Source organism: Falco naumanni, chromosome 6 (assembly GCF_017639655.2).
Source record: "Falco naumanni isolate bFalNau1 chromosome 6, bFalNau1.pat, whole genome shotgun sequence".
NCBI lineage: Eukaryota > Metazoa > Chordata > Aves > Falconiformes > Falconidae > Falco > Falco naumanni.
The window spans coordinates 80,158,349-80,179,504 of NC_054059.1; the positions used below are offsets into that span (position 1 = coordinate 80,158,349).

General features: G+C 37.8%; 1 protein-coding gene across 3 annotated transcripts in view; it reads left to right on the plus strand.

Moving 5' to 3' along the window:
• Positions 1 to 21,156, plus strand: part of RCAN2 (regulator of calcineurin 2) — a 95,899-nt gene that overhangs the window by 36,529 nt on the left and 38,214 nt on the right. The window contains exon 1 of one of the 3 annotated variants that reach the window (XM_040598418.1): positions 13,565 to 13,870. The exons of the other annotated variants lie outside the window; for them this stretch is intronic. Coding sequence (XP_040454352.1) covers positions 13,784 to 13,870 — 87 coding nt within the window. The 5' untranslated portion in view covers positions 13,565 to 13,783. Of the gene's footprint in view, positions 1 to 13,564; positions 13,871 to 21,156 lie in introns of those variants that run through there. 3 annotated transcript variants of the gene reach the window in all.

Sequence of the window (21,156 nt, forward strand, 5' to 3'; positions counted from 1 at the left end):
CTGTGGTTTCCGGGGTTGCAGCAGATTTTGTACAATCATAAATGGAGAAGGTCTGAGATAGTGGAAAGAAAGGAGCTTGGTTTTGGTTCTTTATCTCCCATTTTCGAAACTGAAATCTCTGTCAGAGATCTGTTTCTGTTCTTTCATTTGAATTAAAAACTACATGGACTTCAGATGTCTTCTATTTAATAAGTTCTTCTACAGTGTTCTGTTATTATTACAGTTCATAAATTCATGTTGAAAATAACCACCTCTAGCTTCCCATTCACCAATGGAAATAAATAATACTTCAATTCAAAGCAAATTCTTTACAGCTGGGTTCTCCATCAGTATTACATATAAAGAAATTTAAGTCAGGAATGTAAACTAAAAAAAAACCCAGATATCCTGTGAATTATGAAATCACTGTCTGAGGGTACTAATTTTTAAATGGTAAAGTTATCTCCTTATTCTTTTTCTGCTGCCTTTAATTGTGCTATAAAAAATATTGAGGTTTTGCTCAGCTTTTGGTCTACAGGTAGCGCTAAAATAGGTCTTAACTTGTAATCCCTTCAGAGGAACTAATTTTGATTTTGTACCTTCAGCTTGCATAAATATTTTGCTTCCAGAAATTTGTATAGTAATAAATCAGTAAAAATAATTAGCTGTGTTTATCTTAATAAACTGAAGATTTTATTTAGCAAATTGAATTACAGGAATTGTTGTGACTAGGGAATGTTCAAAGGCATTAGAGGATGAGTCAAAAGATGCAGGCCATTAAAATTTAAATAATTTTTCTGGATCTTAAATTGACATTTAAAAAAACTCATGTATCTCCAAACCTGTCAATGCCTTGAAGATTCTTTATGGCATGCTTTTGTCCTTGGTAACTACTCTGCCTTCTAGAAAAGCTTTTGTTATCTATGTGTTCTCAAAATACCATGAAATATTTGCCCCATCCCTGGAAACAGTCAAGGTCAGGTGGGGCAGGGCTCTGAGCAGCCTGATATAGCTGAAGACATCCCTGCTCATTGCAAGAGATCGGACTAGATGACCTTTAGAGGTCCCTTCCAACTTATGATTCTATGATATTTAGTAGCTTTTGAATGTAAGTGGATCTTAATATAGAAACTCTCTTGTCTGTCACCCACCTTCTCTTTTGTATATTTACAAAAACAAGGCAGCAAGTTGGGACTATTTTTATGGCTGTCAGAACACTTATCTTTATGAATTAATGCCTTTTAGTCCCTGTTGGCTTATGTTGCTACTAAGGTGGAATCAGTGTTAGGCTGTGACTGTACCTTGCCCCTGTTTCATGACCACTGTGCATCCTGGCTCATAGCCAGATGCTAAACCGATGAGGGTTTCTTTCAGTGGTCAGCAAGATGCTCTTTTAATCTTTTATGTGCAATTTTTTTATACTATGGCTATCATTACAGTGAATGTGATGTCTTGGAGACTTAAGTGGGCTTCTCTTAGGGCAGTCTTAATACAGGGCAGGCTGCCCTGCAATAATCTGCAGCTTGATATAGGAATTGTTTCGCTGGAGAATTTGTTCTTTTTAATATCTACGTACTGCGTGTGGTCTGGTACATGTCCCTTCAGAAATTTGGCTGCATTCATTGGTGTACGTAAAAATATTTTGTAAATGGCAACCAGATGTTACAATAATATTTTAAGATGCTAAAAGAGCATTGACGGAACAGGAATTGTATAACTCCTACAGTTGCTCTATCTAAAAGATAAGAAATTATTTTTTCTTCAAGTTCTAATACAGTCATCTTCAAGGAATGTTTCTTGGCTTGTGACTGTCTTCAATTACTTCCTTGTGTCATAGAAACATAAACATGCTTGTGATATACACTTAGGAATTTAGAGTGGAAATAAATCTGTATTACCTGCAGAGCATATCCTTTCCATGAAAAATGGTTATATCATGGGATATAATGCAAAGCTAGAATACTTTTTAGCAGTCTTTTAAGAGCTAATTTAGAGTTGTGACCTTTCTCTGTTACGCATGTTTTGGAGCATGAATTTCTTCTTATTCAAGTTGATGAAACCAGTGCCATGGAATAAAACAAAGTAGTTCCAAGTGATCCTTTGAGAGCAGGTCATACATCCAAGATGCCTCTTGCTATGTGTTGAATATTTGAGCCTAATTTTATCTCTGTGGCCTGAGGAAATTGTAATATAATTGGTGATACATCAGGTGAACTCAAATAGAATTTTGCTTGTCCATCCGATGATGGAAGGGTGAGTATGAAATTATGACTATAAAAGGTCAGTTTATGACTAAAATTTATTACTATTTTAAAGTTGCATACTAAATGACAAATTGTATTTCTTGTCTTTTAAACTATGAAGAAACAACTCCCTTTCTACAGTAAGCTCTACTTGCTTTGTGGTGCAAGGGAAAAGATTCCTTTACAGAGGAAAGCTGCGAAACAAATAGTGACCTCCAAACTAATACAATCTCAAATTCATATTTGATGGTAAACGTCGGTATGGAGTGTTTTACATCAAAGGGCACAGGGTGGAGAGGAGTAAGTTTTTTTAGTGAGACTTCCCTTACCCCTGCCTCCAAAACTGGGATCCTGTACAGTATATGAAAAGTGAGGTTCTTGGATTAACTCTTAATGGTTCAAATTTTCTTATTTTTGATTGCTTCAGTGCTGACACTGTTTCTCTTCATAGCTTATTTGCGCTGTTTTAATGTAACTGACTAAAGAGAAAATTAAGTGATTTATAGCTATGTGATAAACTTCAATTCCCTGTGTAGAGGAAGGCTGTAGATTCTCTATCAAAGCTGTATCCATAACTGTTCTGTGAATTGATTCAATGAATTGATAGAAGAGAATATTACCTTGCATTCTTGGTAACAGATTACAAAAATAATTAGCAGATTAAAGTTAAATCATCAATAAATATTCCCAGATAATTTGAAGAACTTATTTGTGAAGAAGTATAAAATAACTAAGCACACATTGCTTGATGATGATGTGAAGTAAGGTGTGATAAGGTTGTAAGCAAAACTTAGAGTGGATAATAACTGTGGCACAAGTGGTCACGATTAGAAATGCAGAATTGAGTAGCAGGTAAATTTATATTTTAACTACTGTTTTTATTAAAGAGAGACTCTTCACTTGGATGTTTAAATCTAGCTTGGACAAAATTACAGCTGAACTGCTCTGTAGAGAGCAACTCCACATCAGCTTGATGAGCCTGCATCTTTGTGTCTTCAATGCAGAAGTCAAAGGTGGTTGCTTTGGGATTGAAGTTATAAATTTGTGGAATTTTTATTTAGCATTTTCTGAGATCTAGTGATATTTTTTTTCACCTTTGCAATTTGAACATTTTAACGTAGATTTTTTAAAAAAAATAGTGATTGAACAGTTCCATTAGGTTCTACAAACTAACTTTGTTAAAGTCTAACTGGGAGTGGGGGCAACTAAGAAGTCTTAAAAACAGCATCTACAACAGTAAGTTCAAGCATGTTTGTCTATGTAAACGTGGCTAGTAAATCTAGCTGTGCCAAGTAAGTAGTGTTTTCTCCCAGCAGTTCCTGGGCATGGGTGGAGCTCCACAGCAGCTGAGATGTTCCCAGCTGAAGACCAACAGTATTGACACAGATGGGGACTGTTGTGTGCTAGTTGGTCTCAAAACTAAGCTTAATTCTGGGCAGGCTTAGTTTAATGGTGTAACTGTAAGTACAGTTCAGGAATCAGTCCAAGGTCCAAATGTATGTAGCCATTTCATCTGCAAGCTTCAAAATATGAACCAGCATATTCCCGAAGTCAAACAAGTTCCTAAGCAGGGTTTGCCTAGATGTAAAGCAACCAGAAGACCATAAGAAGCTGTAAAATAAATAAAAATCTGAGGCTGGGAAAGTGTCGTGTTTCCAAGAAAACAAGAAACTTCACAGAACTTTATAGAAACAGTTGTTTCTGTGTTTTCAAGTTTTTCAGGGATTCCTGATTAAAATTAAGTTACTTAAATAAAACAAACCCAAGAAAACACCTGTAAACCAAACAAACCCCAAAAGCTAAAGTAACAGCTAAACTGCTCTGATTAGTTGGAGCCAATATTTTGCTTCTCCCTCTCCAGCCTTTGGAAAAAGCTCTTGAAAAGTCACTGTTGTCTAGGCTTTTCTACATGATTAAGAGTAACGTGGTGAGGAACATGTGTGCCTGAGGTCTTAACTGGCAGTTTGCACCTAACGATAAACTTTGCATGGCATATACAGAACTGCTGCCTCAACTGCAAGGATGGCTGGTGCCGTTGTTTGAAAGTGGGAAGAATCTGCGCTGGTAGACATAGAGGCTTTCTCTGTATTAGGTATTTCAGTAGTAGCTCTGATTTGGCCAGAATATCTGGTGCAGACCAGATTTCTTATGGATCTCGATGGCTCGATTCAGAAATACTTCAGGGTTGTTTGGTTTTTTTTTTTTTCCTGAAGACTATCAAAACTAGAATGTGTTAGGATTTTTGTATGGAAATGTTCTTCTACTAGAAAATGTCTTGGTTTGCATAGTAGCGTACATTTGGGTTCATTGTTTGCAGCTCCACGTTTCAGAAAGAAGTTGATTATTTTAATATAGGTAAGTTGCTTTGAAATTAGATCAGCTTTCTGTCACTTGTATTTTTAAAAGTATCTGCTATTTAATTACTGTCAATTTAATATTGACAATGCATTGAAATGCCCTTTTATTAGAGAGTGAATCAATGTACAGAATGACTGAATGATTTAGAACTGTATTAAATAAACATTTTCTGAGACCACTGTACTGATACTTCATGCATGAGGTGACTGTATGGGAACTAGCTCTGTTTTAATTTTTTAATTTTTGTTAATAACTGTTTAGAGCTGTATCACACTTTATAAAAACTACTGAAATATTGAATAGACTGAGAGTGTAAACCAGAAGAATGGAAGACTGGTTCTGGTCCATCTCTGGGTTGGGTCACTGGAAGAATATTTCTCAAGTTCTTGTTGGGCAAATAAGTCTGGTTTTTAGGGAGAGGAAAAGGAAGAAACTGAATCTGATCTGTTATATCTTCACATAATATACAGGCTCTTAAATGGGCCATCATGGTCTCTTCTGTTTGTGAAATCATGAAATTAGCCTTGTGGGGAAGGACTGAGATAAAGCCATTTTGTAAATACAAGTTCACTAATATTTTAGAATTACTCAGATTTTTTTTTCTTATCACTTGCAATTTTTTCCCCTCTAGAGCATGTAACTTCCTTAACAGATGTCACATTTCACTTTAGAGCCACTGGAGAAACTTGATACCTGACCTTTTGGTCCCATATTATCTATCTCCATCTGTCCTTTGCACACACATAAAAGAATAATAGCAGGAAATTTATCAAAATGGAAGACAGTGTCATCTTCTGTCTGTAATGAAGACAAGAATGGATATTTCTATATGGTAAATTGTACGTATCAACACTTTTTTTGTGTGTCTGCATTTGGATCAGGGGATTAACAGGAGAAGAGACTATCTGGTTTAAAGTGCTGCAGCAAAATAAATAGCCACCCTATAATATCAGGATAAAATAGCAATTACGTAAGAAATCTGTTATTCATTGCTTCATTATTTTCTGTCTGACTGCATGCTGTTTGACAGTTTACTTTTTTTTTTTTTCCTTTGAACTGGACTGCTTTTTCTGGCTTGGCAGTAAGCACTGTTTTCTCTCAGCACAGCCATTACATCTCTCACCTGTGTGTCCTGTGCAGAGCTGCAGCTCAGAGATAAGGTTGGTCTCTCACAACAGTGAGCATTGGTATTCCAGCCTCTACTTTCAAGGGCATTTTGCTCTGAAGCTTCTCAAATGGCAAGGAAAACATACAGGCATGTTAAATACTCTTGTTAGACTGAGACAAGTAAGGGTAAATGGAAATGATTTAAAAATACATTTTGAAACTGTTAGAGTTCATGGATAACTGTAAATCACATTTTTAGGTGGGATTATTGTAGGCCTATCCCAATCAGCATCATGCATTAAATTGTGTCTAGTGATGGAGACTACCTGCCCTTCTCAGTTTACACTTAAAATCCAAATAAAACACAGGGCTCTGAATGTGTGTTCTTGCATGTTCTTTGACCAAGGTCATAAAGGTAGTTCAGTGAAGAACTGAATCCATCTCTTCAGCATCTTGCTCCTGTGCCAGTCTATGAGCTCATCCATCTTCCCAATGTGAACTGAGAAGGTGCCTGAGATTTCAGGGTTTTTTGCAGCTCTCAGAGCATTGACCTGGCATCCTTTGTGTGTGGCAGTCTCTTCAGAATCCATGCATGACCTGGCTTTAAATCTTTTTTCAAGTACTGCAAGACTAAATATATGTGCTTCACCTGTATTGCAGTCTTTGCTCATTCTATCACTTCTATAAAATTAAATTATAAAATTATATATATATATAAAAATTAAAGATAACATAAAAATCCACTGATTAGAAATTTGCCTGGGAAATCTGTTTTACATATGCTCCTTGACCTTGCCATACATCTACACAGTAGGTAGGTATCTCCATTCCTATCTTGCTGTTGAAGAAATTGAGGCACAGTGGTAATGTGTAGAATTCAGTTCAAGATCAACATTTCAAATTTAAACATCACCTTAAACATACAGTGCATATGCAGTGTATGTTTAAGTTTTTTCAGTAGTTGCTGGAAATCTAGTTAGTAGTCAGTGGAGGTTAGAGAGCAATTCAGACCATCCTAAACTACACAAGAAGCGAATGGTTGGCAAAATCCCACTCTAGAGTCCATTTGATGTATTGAATATGAAGCTTTCAGTTGCCCAAATGCAGGTGCTTAATGCTAATTTAAATATTTTAAAGAATGTCTTGGGGCCTTTGGCTGATGGTTCAGAAGAGAAGGGTCTTCCAGAAGTCCTTTATCACATTTGTCAACCCTGTGCATGGCCTACCCTAAGGCATCTGACATTGCACTAGCTATCCATGCTGAAGCACTAAAACTGAGTACCAAATCTGTTGCCTACAATGGCAATGTATATACCAGGGTGTGGAGATCTAAGTTTATTTCTCTTAAATTTAAAGCTGAAACCTATGCAATTTATCTGTGATACTACGTAGACAGACTGCAAATAAATTTAGCTTACACTACAGGGTTATGATCCTCTTTTGTTATCAGGGATTCATGTGTGTGTTATGTATTCTATGGGTGGCCATCTGTTCACCAAATGAATCAAGGACATCCTGACTTCTGAACCACGTCAGTTTGTTTTATGAGGGGGTTCTGTAGTCTGGAACTGTAACAGTTCTTACTTTGTGTGGATCTGGCGCAGAGAAGGATTTGTAACCATTTCCAGTAGACAGAAAACACATGCACTGATTTCCACCCCTTCACACCACCCCGCTTCCTCACACTTTGAAGCTTAAGGACTATGAACAGTGCTGCCATGTTAAAAGTAATTGAACAATTCTGATGTAGAGTTGAAACTTGTATGTGGCTAAATGACACAGTCATTTATTCATCCCCTGAAGTATTCTCACATTATCATATGTGGAACTTTGGGTTGCTTGGTATTATCCTTATTAAAGGAAGGAGAAATCCTTCATAATGTTTATTATCTGTTTTATTTTCTGACACTTGGACCCTGAGATTCTGAGGTCTGTAAGTGTGACTAATAGGAAGTTATTACCTACAAAAAAGCAAAATACCACTTACAATACAGAAAAGTTACCTCTCCAAAAATCAAGGCCAGCCAAAGCATGGTTCAGCTAGGGATTTTCCAAGCTCTAGAGTTTCTATATGTATGAGGAATGTACTGATTTAGAGTTACTCTAATTTTAATTAAATCTCTGTTCTCTCTTTTTTCCTCTGGCCAAAATTCTCTGTCTTTAAAAATTTTCAAACCATAGGAGTGATTATTTGTTATAAAAAGGGATGACTTGGAGTCTTTTTTTTAGCCACAGGTGTTAACAATTTAGAATATGTAGAAACTTTAACTTGGGGGTCAAACTCATCCTGGAAAAAATCAGTGGTTTTGCAGCTGTTGGATAGTTCGTTGTTCCTTATTTATTGTAAATGACAGTTACATTTTCTTTCTAAAAGATGGTTTATTTGACATACAATCCATTTATCACCTTTGGGGATTCAAAAATGAGCTAGTTGCTCTATTTTACATCTTTGATACTGCTGTGTTCCGTAGTCTCTGAACATTCATGAATTTTTGATGGAAATCTAGAATCTAGGAAAGAGGAAGTCGGTGCAGATAGGCTTCCTCTTGCTTAACATACTCCTGTTTCAGCTGTTAACTCTGTTTTTGGATAAGTTTGCTAATGGACATTAATGGAGTCTCAGGCTTTTTCATGTACTAAGAAGGGCGTATATATCAAGAGTTAAAATCCTCACAACATTGTTAAAAGGGGCATAATAACAGAGTAACATTTGATGGCCATTCGGTTGGGGAATTAAGAGTGGGAATATTATTTCCAGGTAACCGTGAATTCCTCTAGCATTGTGATGCTAGCTTATAGCAGCAAATCATAATGTATTTTATCCCATTTGCTGTCACATCTCCCTTAACCTCAGATATCTCTCTCTGAACTGTGTCCTGAAAATGCTAACCTTTTGCCCTTCCATATATACAGAGCATAAACTGCAGTGCATTTAGAGACGGGGATAACTCCTCCCCTCAGTTCCCAATTCTTGATCCAAATTCCCATGGTCTGATGTGGTGGTGGTGTGTTCCTCTGGCTGGATTTATCTGTTACTTCCATTCTTTTTGGGGACAGTTTACTTTAGCATAAGTTGAAGCTCACTGTCAAAAGAAAAGAAATAGTTATGCATGTTCTTTTTCCTTCTTTGGCTGAGCTGAACCCAACTTAGTCTTCAGTAGTCTACTTTCTTTTAATGTCTGTTTGAAAGACCTCTTTGAAGGAGCAAACTTTGCTCCTGAAGAATGTATCTGGTTGGCCTTTCTTACCTTCTGCTGCAGAGAGAGAAACTGGAAGAACTGTCGTTTTTCTGGGCTTTTTTCCACATCTCTTACATAAATTTCTATGGGTTGTTAAATGTTTTTATCTTTTATAATTCTGCTAAAAGACAGTAGCATTTGTAGAAGTATGTTCCTAGTAACAGGTATATAAGGGAGCTTGCTTTAAATACCTTTGACTTGTGTAATAGGCTAAATGAGATTGATAAAGATGCACATCATTAAAAACATCTGAGTGAGAGATAATATGAATCTATTTATGGTCTTCCATTCAAGTATCAAAGGGTCATTGATGTAGGGTTTCTTTTTATTGTTCTGGATTTGTACAGCACCTTAATTTGGTTTGCACCTGCAAGCAGAGCTCCTATAGAAATAACCCCTCTATTACTAGTAATAATGAGCACAAGCTTCATCCAGTGAGCAAAAAATGTCACACTTGCTTCTGAATTTAGCTGCTGCTTTTGTTTACACTGTGGCTGATGTTACTCTTAGGTCCACATACAGAGAAGTTTCACTAAGGCTAAGTCAGTAATAGTTTGCTTGCAAAAAGAGGGTTAAGATTTTGCACAAGTTGTTCTGATGACAGTTGATCTTGAAAAGTCTTAAATCTGTGGTATTACTTATATGTATTAAACTGAGACATAGCTGTAGCTATGGTAGCACCATAGAAAAACAAACATTCCACACATGGGAGTAAAGGGTTGTAGACTAGGATTGGTTATCTCAGGCACTGTACAAATCCAGAACACAAGATTGGCCCTGGCTGAAACAACATGACTTATTTTCCTTCTGATTTGGGAAACTTCCTGTCTTTTTGAAGGAATTTGCTGCTTCAAGTATAAGATATGATCATGAAGTGATAATCATCAGAGTCTAGTGATGCTATGGGATCACAGTGGTTCTTGTGAAGGAACCCTGCCACCTGGAGTTACGTTTAGCCCTTGTTGTTCTGAGTTCCAGAACCTTTTTGATGGCTCTAACTGTAAAAACTTGGTATTTCCATACTCAGCCTAGATATACATGTGTGTCTCAATTGCTCTTTCATTCATGCCCCTGAAATATTCACACATAATTCATAGTGCCCATTTAAATCCATGCACAATTGTTACTATGGACAAAACCTGAAATGAATTGAGAAGCTTCTGAATGACTGTTCAAAGCACACTCTCTCCATTCTCAGAATTAGTGGTCATGGTCTTAAGTCCAATATAAAATTGGTAGGGGATGGCAACAAGAGTTATATACTTTTGGATGCACTTACAGTAGCATTCTAGTTCAGGTCATTTTCTTTTGAAATAGTCTTGCACCTTCTGTGCTTTGGCTCACGCTACCAAGCACTCTACGTGTGGGTTCCCTTCAGATCAACCTAAACCTGAGGAGACTGCTTCTACTGTGTTGCTGCTGGGTATCAGTCCACAGGGCATACTAAATAAATCCCTCTTGAAACAGGTATACTGTTGATGTCAGGCCCTCAGCACCAGCTGTCTTGCCTGGAAAAAAAATCTGCTCGTATTGGTCAGTGTTAATATTCCATATATTGTCTAGCCTTTAAGTTTCCAGAAAAGCTTTAAGGTATGTACGTGATCCACAAATCCGCTGGCTTAGCACCCACCAAAAAAAGAGCTGCTGTGCTGCACGTGTTAGTACAGAAGCTGTGATTAGTAGCAGTTTGTGATCTGGAGAACTACTGAAAGAGTAGGTTCTTCGAGTATGCTGAAGTGTATATGTGCCAATATAAATTTCTGTTTATTAAATATGATACTGTAAATATGCAAAACTTGCAAAATATGCTGTGTTTTTTCTTGTGAGTTGGGTGAATTGAATTTAGCAAGACCATCTAGAACCAGAGTTAAGAACTTTTTTGGAAAGAAACTGAAAGAATCTTTCTTTAATTTTGATTGAAAAACAAGTCTCCTGATCTGGAGAAAGCAGTCAATATTAATCAACTTTAAATTAATCAATAATACATTTTTTTAATTAACATTAGATGAGACTATAAGGAATTGTAGAGTCCCCTGAAAAAAATATCACATAGGATTATGCCTTGATTTCAAATGAGAAGTGAGTAGTAACAGATAGAATATGGCATGTATTGAAAGACATAAGTTGAAGTACTCAAATGCTTTGTAGATTTCTTCTGTTGGGTAATCTTTGTTTTTGAGAAGCAAAACCAAATAAGTTTTTCTCTGTAAAGAGCTCAGTAAAATGCCCTAGTGAGCTAGAGGGGTTTTTAAGGGGAAAAAATAGGTTATGCTTAGGAATAGACAAGACGAAACAAGAAATTAAACTAATTGTGATATCAGTATGGTTTCCTTATTCGGATGGAGTGAAAAAATTGCAGTGTTTCTGTTTTGAAAGTAGATTAACAGTAGGAGTGCAAGAATAATCATGAAATGGAACAGGTCAGTTCATACACCATGTACCAGTTTTCGTAAGAAGATTAAGGAGATGGGCTACTGAATTGATAGGTGGCAGTTTTAAAGATGAAAAAAGGAAAGGAATTATGGAACTATCCAGTGTAGCACTGTATCGTAAGACCTTTTTTCTGTCACTGCTATGAAACCACATTCAGGCCAGGCATCACTTTCACTTCAGATGTTTTTCTAGACCTTAGTGATCAGCATCATTTAATTCTTTATCTTTTCCTTTTTCAAATGTTTGTTGCGTTTTTTTGTTCTGTTGGTCCATTACTGCTAAAACTTTCATTAGGCTCAGATATACGTGACTCGTCTTTGCTTTCAGTGTTTCCTTCCAGCTCTTTGAGAACCACTTACAAACTTCTCAGTTTTCTCATGACATGATTTTTCCATTGCTGCCTGCTTAGAACTTCAGTCAGGCATGTTTATGGCTTTTCTCTATGAGACTACATTTGTGTGATATTCAAACGCATGAATAAAAGTTTCTCTAAGCATTCACAAAAACATTAACTTTTCTAAAAAGTGTTTTCTTAAGGTTTTGAAAAAAAACTTGTTGGTGATTGACTGGTGTACAAAACAATTGATTATCATAATAAATTATATTGATTCATTTGCTGCTTTGTACTAACCTATCCATTTCTGTTGATCGGTATAGTCTTACAGTATAGGTTTGTAAAATCTTTAGTGCTGGGATAAGTTTTTGTCCTGGTTCTGGATCCCAGTTTGTGATTACTGCTGAGGGGGCTACTATAAATACAAGTTAAAAAGTGGGCAAATAATTTAATAGAACTTGGAAAAGAATGGTTTGATAATTCAGCTTTTCTGTATCGGCATCTAACCTTACTGCCAGCTCGCAGGGGTAAAGAACAGATTACTCTGTGGAGATTTTTCTGTCATCAGCTAATCTGGAATTCCCTGTGCTTAATAAATGTGCAGTGCTGGTGAGAGTAAAATGGGAAGCTGGGTGGTTTGAGTCTGGTCTGAAGCTGCTTTTGCCATTAGATGTCTGTTTGGTGCAAGGATGTATTTTCCCCAGGCGTCTTCATATTAAATTTCATTAAGAGTATAGTAGTCCACAGCCCACACTGACCACAGGTCAGCATACATGTCTGGGAGTTTCAGACAACCTAGTTCAAATGCCAGTAGCAAATTGGGCAGCATCACAGAGTGTAGTACAAGCTACATTATCTGTCAACGAAGCAGAGCTAAGCAGAACAGTTTCTGACATTGAGCTGTATGCTTCTGCAAGGTTTATATTAATAATTAAATGTTTTAATTCTACCTGTTAATCTGATTTACCCATAAATGTCATCTCTAGGCCTATGACAATTGAAATTAAATTATGGATCACAAGAATGAAACATCAGAGGAAAAATAATGGTGCAAGTCTGAGATAAAGATCAACTTTAGAAGTCCCAAATTTATAGATATTTAATTTCTATCATTAAAAATAAATTTGCAAAGAATAAAAAGACTACTGAGTCAGCAGGTGTAAAACACCTTCACTTAAGTCTATTTCTTTCAGTTGAATAACGTTGCATTTGTGAAGGAGTAACCCTAAAAGCAGATGGTATAAAGGTTGCCTAGTGTGAGGTCCTCATTGCAAGGCAAATTTGTGTGTTCTGTTCTTTGAAGGGGTATTGACTTCCACATCACACGCAGGCATGCTGCTGAAGATGTGTCACGGTGCACCTTGTATGTCTAAGTACTGGGATCAAATCTGCAGTATGTTGATCACTCCTGATGATAGGACTATGTATTCTCTAATCTCATGTGCGGGGTTATATAGCATGCTTTATTAAAAAAGAAGACTTAGAGCTATTAAAAGCAGAATGCTGAGGTTTTAATTGTTTTGGATTTTTTCTTTCATTATTGCTCTGCTGTGGATTTTAAAGTGTAATAAAGTAATGAGCATTACCTTGAGCTTAGTGACTTTAAACGCTGGGTTAATTTACACTCGGAGTGGAGCTTTCAGTGTCAGGTGATCTTTTTTGCCAACATAAGCACTCAGCTGAAACAACAGCTATGACTCAGTTGCCAGTGAATACTGCTTGAATTGATTTAGTCGGAGTTCAGATTTAGCACATAATCATGTTCAATTTGATCCACTGTGCTGCCTAGAGATAAAAGGGTTGAAAAAATAGATTTAGCTTATGTCAGTCTTTGTGGTGATGTCATTGCCATGAGAGATGAAATAGCGCTGTTACTATGCTGTGCCTGCTCAGTTGGTGGGTGTACGAGGGAAAGGCAAGGAGCAACTCAGTTAAGTGCAAAGAGCTTGTGTCGGAAGCTAGCAGTTACTGTCAGCATTGAACCAGAATTTTGGACTGTTCAGTTGCAGTACTGAATTGAAGATTATTTTTTTTTTCTTTCAATCATTTGTTACTCAGAGATTGCCTAACTCTGTGTACAAAACAGGGGGATGCCAGCCCCTAGCATGGACTGTGATGTCTCCACTTTGGTTGCCTGTGGGGTTGATGTGGAGATTTTTGCCAACCAAGAGATTAAGGTATGCACCTTCAATTCTTTTGTTACAGATACTTCTTAGAAAAGCCTTTGGGAGCGATAGGCATTTCTATGTAGCAATTCAGAATAAGGAGGCAGATGAGATTCTGCTGCAATAGTAAAAGATATGCAGTTAAAAAGATCTGTTAATTAAGGGAGAGAAATATGCCTGCTTTTTACTGTGTTTTGATAAGCTGAAAGAATAGGCTGGTGTTTACGCTTTAATGATATAAGAAATGGGTTATATAACTGACATCTGTGCATATACATGTTTCATATTCATAACAAATCATTCATTGTTAATTTTGTTGAGATATTTTTAGTCCAGTGTCACTTTTTAGACCAGCCTTGCCATAAATGTTATTTATTGATGTTGATAATCTTCAGATATTCTTACTCATTTGAACAGAAGCTGTTTCTTTTCTTCAGTTCCAAATCATGTATAAAAGTATAAATTTTTTTGTGAAGAGGATTAAGGGTTGTAGCAAGTATTTTAGTGCATCTGCAATATAACAATACAAAAAGTTGTGCATCTTGCATATCATATGAATATCTCAAAAACAATGCTCAAATTTAAGCCTTGATATGCTGGACTCAGTCTCTTAAACAACTGCTGTAGAAAAGTCATTGTGTGTAATTGTTTACTGTTGAAATCAATTAACTTTTTCATTTATTCTCATATTACTGCAAGAAAATCACTGTGAATTAAGTTTGAAAGAAGAATGTTAAGTATGCTTTTCACAGATCATCTGAGAAAGCTTATAGGCGTAATACAGTGATATTCAGCAGTTTATTTGAAGGACAGAGATATAGACAACACCAGTTTCTGATCTGATTGTTCTAAGCATTGAAGGAATGGAACAGGAAAAAAAAAAAAAAGATTTACAAATTGGAGGTCAAATTTTCAACCTCTGTTCTGTTTAATTCTGAGTCAAACATTGAAGCCCATAGAAATATCTGGAAATAAAACCACTTTCATTTGCAAGTGGTTATTGTGATTTTTATTTCCCTGTTAGTTTGTTACCAAGTGATATGTATACTTTGTACAGGTGCTTTTGTGTTGCCAGCAAGAGGTTCTTCTTAATTTAAGAAGCTTTTTCTTAACAGTTTAATACTGTATTTAGAAATTATATAGTGAGTGATTCAGAGGAATAGTTCGGGTGAGCAGTATCACCTGCATTGGTACGTTTCCTGTAATGCTTTGAAGTAGTGAAATGTTCATCTGCTTATTCCTTATTTTTCTTCTTTTTCACTCAAGAACATATCTTTATTATTCATAATTTAGGAATTACACCTGCGTTGCTATGAGCTTGTACCTGGAAATGTCTTTTAGTGTCTGGTCCATGTTCAACGTAAGACAATTAAAGTTATAGTGATCTTCTTGTACCCTTATTTATATGACAGTAGCAATGAAAAAGCAGAATTCTGGCTTCCATAAAATTAGCAGTGAGCTTTACATTGACTTTGGTAAGACTTAATTAGCCGGATTTTAAGCTGCAGTGTCTGGCAAGCGTGGCCCAGGAACATGGGCTAAAAGAGACCAGAAGGGTTACAGAGACATTACAGGAATTGTAATTCCTTTTATGTGACTTGGACTTTTTGTATTTTGTTTGCTTTGGTTAAAATTGCCTTCCCCGCCCCCCGCCCCCCCCCCCCCCCCCTTTTTTTTTTCCCCCTGATGTCTGAATTAAAATGTTGAGTGCAAAGACTTTGGGTATATTTACAATGGAGACTGCACTGCAGACTGCACTGCAGCTTAGAAACAGTGAGTCTACTTTGAAGTTGTCTGGTTTAGATGCTAGAAGCAGTCTGTTCTCAGTGACACACAGCTCACTGCAGACTAATTTTCACTTAGTTGTCAACAAACTGGGTTGTTGGAGGCTGTACGCAGCACTGCTGCAGCTAGGCTGCTTCCAGGGCTCCAGCCTAGCCAGCTCTGTGCTGATTCTCTCTCTACACAGCAGGCTACGTTGTAGGCACCCTCTTTGTGAAACTTTCAGCACTACTTATTTACAATATTTACAATAGCTATTGTAAAGATGGAGAGACTTACTGTTCTTTGCTCGCTCCCAGAGGAATTGCAAAGAAAAAAATAAAAAATGGTTTTTAGTCTGCAAAAGGGGTTCACTTCAAGGTGGGTTCTTTTGTAGACAGTGTGGTCACAGTCAACAAAAAAATGTTTATGTTGACTTTGATCGGATGACAGGAACATCAAGCTTTAGGGTTAAAAAGGAAGGAGACTGTTTCTGAGTAGAGATGGGTGTGGAAGGTGGAGTAAAAGAGCAAAATGGAAAATTTTGGATGCCCCATCCCTGGCAGTGTTCAAGGCCAGGCTGGATGTGGCTTTGAGCAACCTGGTCTAGTGGAAGGAGGCCCTGCTTATGGCAGGGGCGTGGAGCTAGGGGATCTTTAAAGGTTCCTTCAGTCCAAACCATTCTGTGATTCTATGAAAATCAAGCACAGAAATCCTGCCTTCATCTCCTCCTCTGTTCTGCCATGAGTACCCCTTTGCCTGGCCCTTCTGCAAGTCAACTGGAAGGCACAAGTAGTATTGAAGACTAAAGTCTAGGCTATTGTTCTTTCAGTTTTCTTCTGCTATAGAGCTTTTGCCATAGGGGAAAGGTTTTTTTTGTAGGGAACCTTCTGGCTATGTGAAGGGAATGTTCCTTCAGTGGTAGAACAGACATATTAAAGATTTTGTGATACATGTGATGCTTGTTGAGATTTGCCATGATGAGCTATTAATCCTGTAGAAGTAGTTCTCTAATGTCAGCAAGGATTGTGGTTTGGGTTTTAGGATATGTGTGCAGCAGAGCTTGCTTTCTTTTGATTTAGGTTTAGAACTGAAGCAAGGCTTTGGAGGAGGGTGCTGGCTGGACGGAGCCATGGTTGTCCCGCTTGCAGTGTGTGGGGTGGGCGCACCTGGGAGGCTGGCTGCAGCTAGTGGGCTGAAGAGGGGGTGGGCAGGAGCTGCCCTGTTCGCCGGGCTGCAGTGGAAGAGCTCGATATGAGCTTGTAGAGCAGGAGCCCTTGCTTCAGATGGCAGTGGTGACTCCTTGGAATTGCCGCTTTTCAAGAGCAGTGGCCCTTCAATGCTGGGGAATTCTTACATGGAGAGGTAATGTCTGGTACTGGGCACAGGGCTTGAAGTGGAGCGAGCTGCTTAGCTTATCGCTGCTTTTTCACCTATGGAAGTGACCTTATTCTGTAGGCATTATGCTCTTAGCATCTGGCAGACAGGCTCGGAAATACTCTTTTTCCATTTGGCCTCTGGAACAGGAGAGCGATTACTTAGTACTGAAGGCAAAGCTTTTTAGTTCCAGCATTTGGAGTGGCTCATCCTTTCAATAAACAGAGGCTTGTATGAATGCCCTGAAACTGGCAGCAGGCCCACAGCACTGACACCATTGGTTTACCATTCACGAACCCATCCAACAGGCCTTTCCATTTTGATCAGCTGCTGCTTTGAATTGTCTTATAACCCCAAAATTGGGTGAGAGTAATCAACACGCTACTAACTGTACAGTGCCTGTATATCAGGAACTAGTAAAGTTGAGAAGGCGACCGTAGAAATCACCAAGTACAGTTCTACTTTGAAGTTCACCTGGATAATAAAAATTCTTGTTTCAGTGCCTCTAGATGATAATTTTATGTAATGATGTTCGTTACATAAGCAATTAGCTAATGAATATCTTGTTTATTTCTAATAGAGACATTCCAGACATCACTGAAATAGTGGAAGAATTCAAACTCATACTTCTTACTCTAAGCAAGATATTCCTGTATCGTTAATTCTTCATGTTCTCTCTTCAGTTATGTTCACATGCGCCGTTCTGCTAGGCAACAAGCAATGATTGGGACAATGAGGCAGTGCTGTAACAGAGAAGAAATACTAATGGTACAGACTGATTGAATTTGTATCTGAAGACAGTAATGTAAAGTAATGTGGATAGGACCATTATCTTAATGCAGGGAAAACCAATATGGACGTGAGCCAGGCAGCGAAGGGAAACAGCAGAAATAGTTTCACTGTTTGGACCGTATTGCTTTGGGGGATTAATCCCCATTGGAGCAGTATCTGTCAATCTGTAAATCATTATTCAGTTCAGATGCTCCAGTGAACACACTGCTAATACTGGTTGTTTGAGATGGATGGTTTGGAGATCAGTCATTGCCCTGTAGTTGCCTTTGAGAGATTTAGCAGTCTAACATCATATCTAAACTTCTGAGTTCTAGAGGGTGAAATCATACTAGGTTCTTGTGTTTTAAACTCTCTGCTTCAATTATCTGTTTGTAAAAGTGGCATCCACAAAGATGTTCTGTGGTTTGAAGTTTAAGTGCTCTAACATTAGAGTCAAATGAAGAAAGTTGGAGAAAAAGGGAGGAGTGTCGCTGTCCCTTGGGATACTGCCAGCTGCCCAGTGGCAGAAATCATGATTTGTTGGGGAGAATTTCAGGGTTTCTTTTTTCAAATTCTTCTCCTTAGCCATGTGAGCTTGATTTGTGGGAAGGGACTATTGCACAGTTGTAAGACTCCACAGACTGCAGCTATAACGAGGAAACCAAACAACAGCATGACTACCAAAAATACCCTTGATGGCTTGAAAGGACTGCTTTATAACTTCTGTTAGTGTTTTCTGTACTTGATAGTTCTGTTTGCAAAAATGTTGCATCTGTGAAATCTTCAAGGTCCAATAGTTCTGCTTGAGAAATAGGTACATACACATGTTTTGATCTTTGCTTACTGTTTTCACCTAGAGTAACTAACAAAGAGGAAGGATGAAAACACTTCTCTTTCTTGCTCATTTACTCTGTATTAACGCTTTTAAAATAGGACTGTTTGGTTTGGAAAGCAAAGTGCAACCTCATTTTCTACAGTGTTTAAAAAGCTGTAATGTCGATATAACTGATGTAAATTAAGAGAGTTAGAAAGATAAAACATGTCACTCTTGTTTGAAGAGGTTTGTAATGTCTCTATTTTTTTATATAAAGCACTAGTTGCTATGTTGTAAATATGAAAACATTTCAAAAGCAACAGAAAAATTTAGTACCTAAATAAGCAGGTACATGTCCATAGAGATACTTTCTGCTTTTAATTTAATGATGGCCTTTTTCTCTCTGTTCTTCAAAATGTGCCAGAAGCTGTAGTACTGTTTCCAGCATATTGATGCTGCTGCATGGCTTCAGTGTCAGTGCTGAAAGAGTCTGAGCCAGCAAACCTGGGGCTTATGCACCCGATGCTGCTGCAGACTGAGGCACTGCCAGTAACCTGTGTTACAGAAAGAGTTCAGGCTTTGCGTTGGTCCTAACAGCCTGTGTGAGGGCATTTGAACTCTTTTAAGAAATTTCTAAGTAAGTAATACAATGGTAAGACTGCTAAGGGTCATGATGTGCCCTTTAGGCTTACCTTCAGTTATTTGTAGTTGCTTTTTTCTTGACTTGGAAGAAGAGAATGCTGCTGTCCCGCTGGAGGTCAGTGGCAGCTGCAGGTGCTTACACACCTGTAATATGGCATGCTTTCTGTTTCTCATTCTTCACCCTTTTAATACTAACAGAGTGAAGAGTAGAACAAGTCAGAGGTTTTTGTATTCTTTTTGATCCTTCTTTCTGTTGGAAGTCACATGAAGATACTTCCTTTGCATAAGGATGACTAGACAATGAGCAATTTGTGGTCAAATGAAAATAAATAACAGCTAGAATACATTGCTAGGAAGGTGCAGCATTACTCCAAGGCAGGTAATAAGGTAAGATGGACCTGCATTTATACTGATAAATGGCCCAGCCTATGTGAAGAGCAAGAGATGATGATTTTTTTCAGCAGAGTTAAATAATCAATCCATACAGCTATAGATTGAGGTACTTTTAATACAGGTGCAAATGCAATACTAATTTTTCATTAAATAATTACTTTGGTTAGAATTCCAAGAAGAACCTGTAGAGGTGAAGTATCCAAATGATTACTGTTTTTTCTCAAAAAAAGATTTTCAAGGGCACGTTGTTTTCAGGTCTATAGTGATCTAGTCTCACTTTTCTCTGAAGGTACTGTATATGTGCACTGTTTTGTCTCAAGCTTTACTGATACTGTTTGCTGTTCTCAGCATGATCTAAGCTTTGATATTGGGAGCAGTTGCAGGTTTTGAGGCACCAACCTCGTTGTGTGTGTGCCTTTAAATTTTGTTGCACATAGACTAATGAATATGCTTTATGTTTGGATAATTCTTCCTTTAATATTTTCTAGGGGTGACTCTACCAAAGGCATTAAATAATCTACTTAGTTTTGATTGTTCATGTGCTAAACAGCATATCTGCTTTGGAAGGTAGTATATAATCATATGCTAGAATGCAAACAGCCATGACAGTGTGGTCTCGAGCAGTGAATTTTTTCATGGCAAAGAGATGCTGAACAAGAAGACTATTACAGTTTATCAAACACATCACTAACACACAGGCTGCCAGGATCCAGAAACTGTCCAAGCTAAGCCTTGGTTGCTGCTGGATTTTGTGTTTTCCATCCACTATTGATAGTGGTGCCAGGACTGTGCGTGTGGGCTTTTCTTGAAAATTTCCCCCATTAATATGGCTTCATGTCAATAAACAACTTCTTCTAAATGTCAACAGAATTAATTTTTTCCCATGGGAGACTGCTGAGACTGTACTGTCTAACCCTCCTTGAAGTAACTGTATTTATTGACTTCCTAGTGTTGAGTCCTGACACTTTTCTTTGGTATAGATCATACAGATGAGCCTTGATTGCTGCTAGCTTGAAGCATGACGGCTTAGCTGCCCTCTGCACTATATGATATTACGTATTTAATATCTTCTGGGCAAATAGTAAACTTCTCCCCTTTTTTTCTCATTGACAATGCTTCTAAAATGCACATGCATTCATCAAGTTTGGCTCCAGCCTGTGATTTCCATCTAGAATTAACATTGATTTCTGCTCTGTTCATGTTAGTTCCGGACAGCATAGATCACCTTCTCACAGCATCAGTGTTCTTGTGATGCATTTAACTGCCCACAGTTGGAATTTCTGTTGGTGCTGAATCAAGGAGAAGCCTTTGGTTGTAACAGGGGACTAAACAGCCCTGCTGCCCTTGCAGGATGCCTGCACAGCAAACTGCAATGGGAAACCAGCTGGATGGGCCTCTGCTGAGCTGGGTGCTGCAGCAGCATCTCCGTGGCGGTGTGTCTGTTCTGTACTCCTGGCGTTGCTGAAAAACTTGAAAGTAGTGTTATAGAGAAGTTCCAAGCATTCTCATTTGCAGATGGAGAACTAAGAAACCAGGAAAT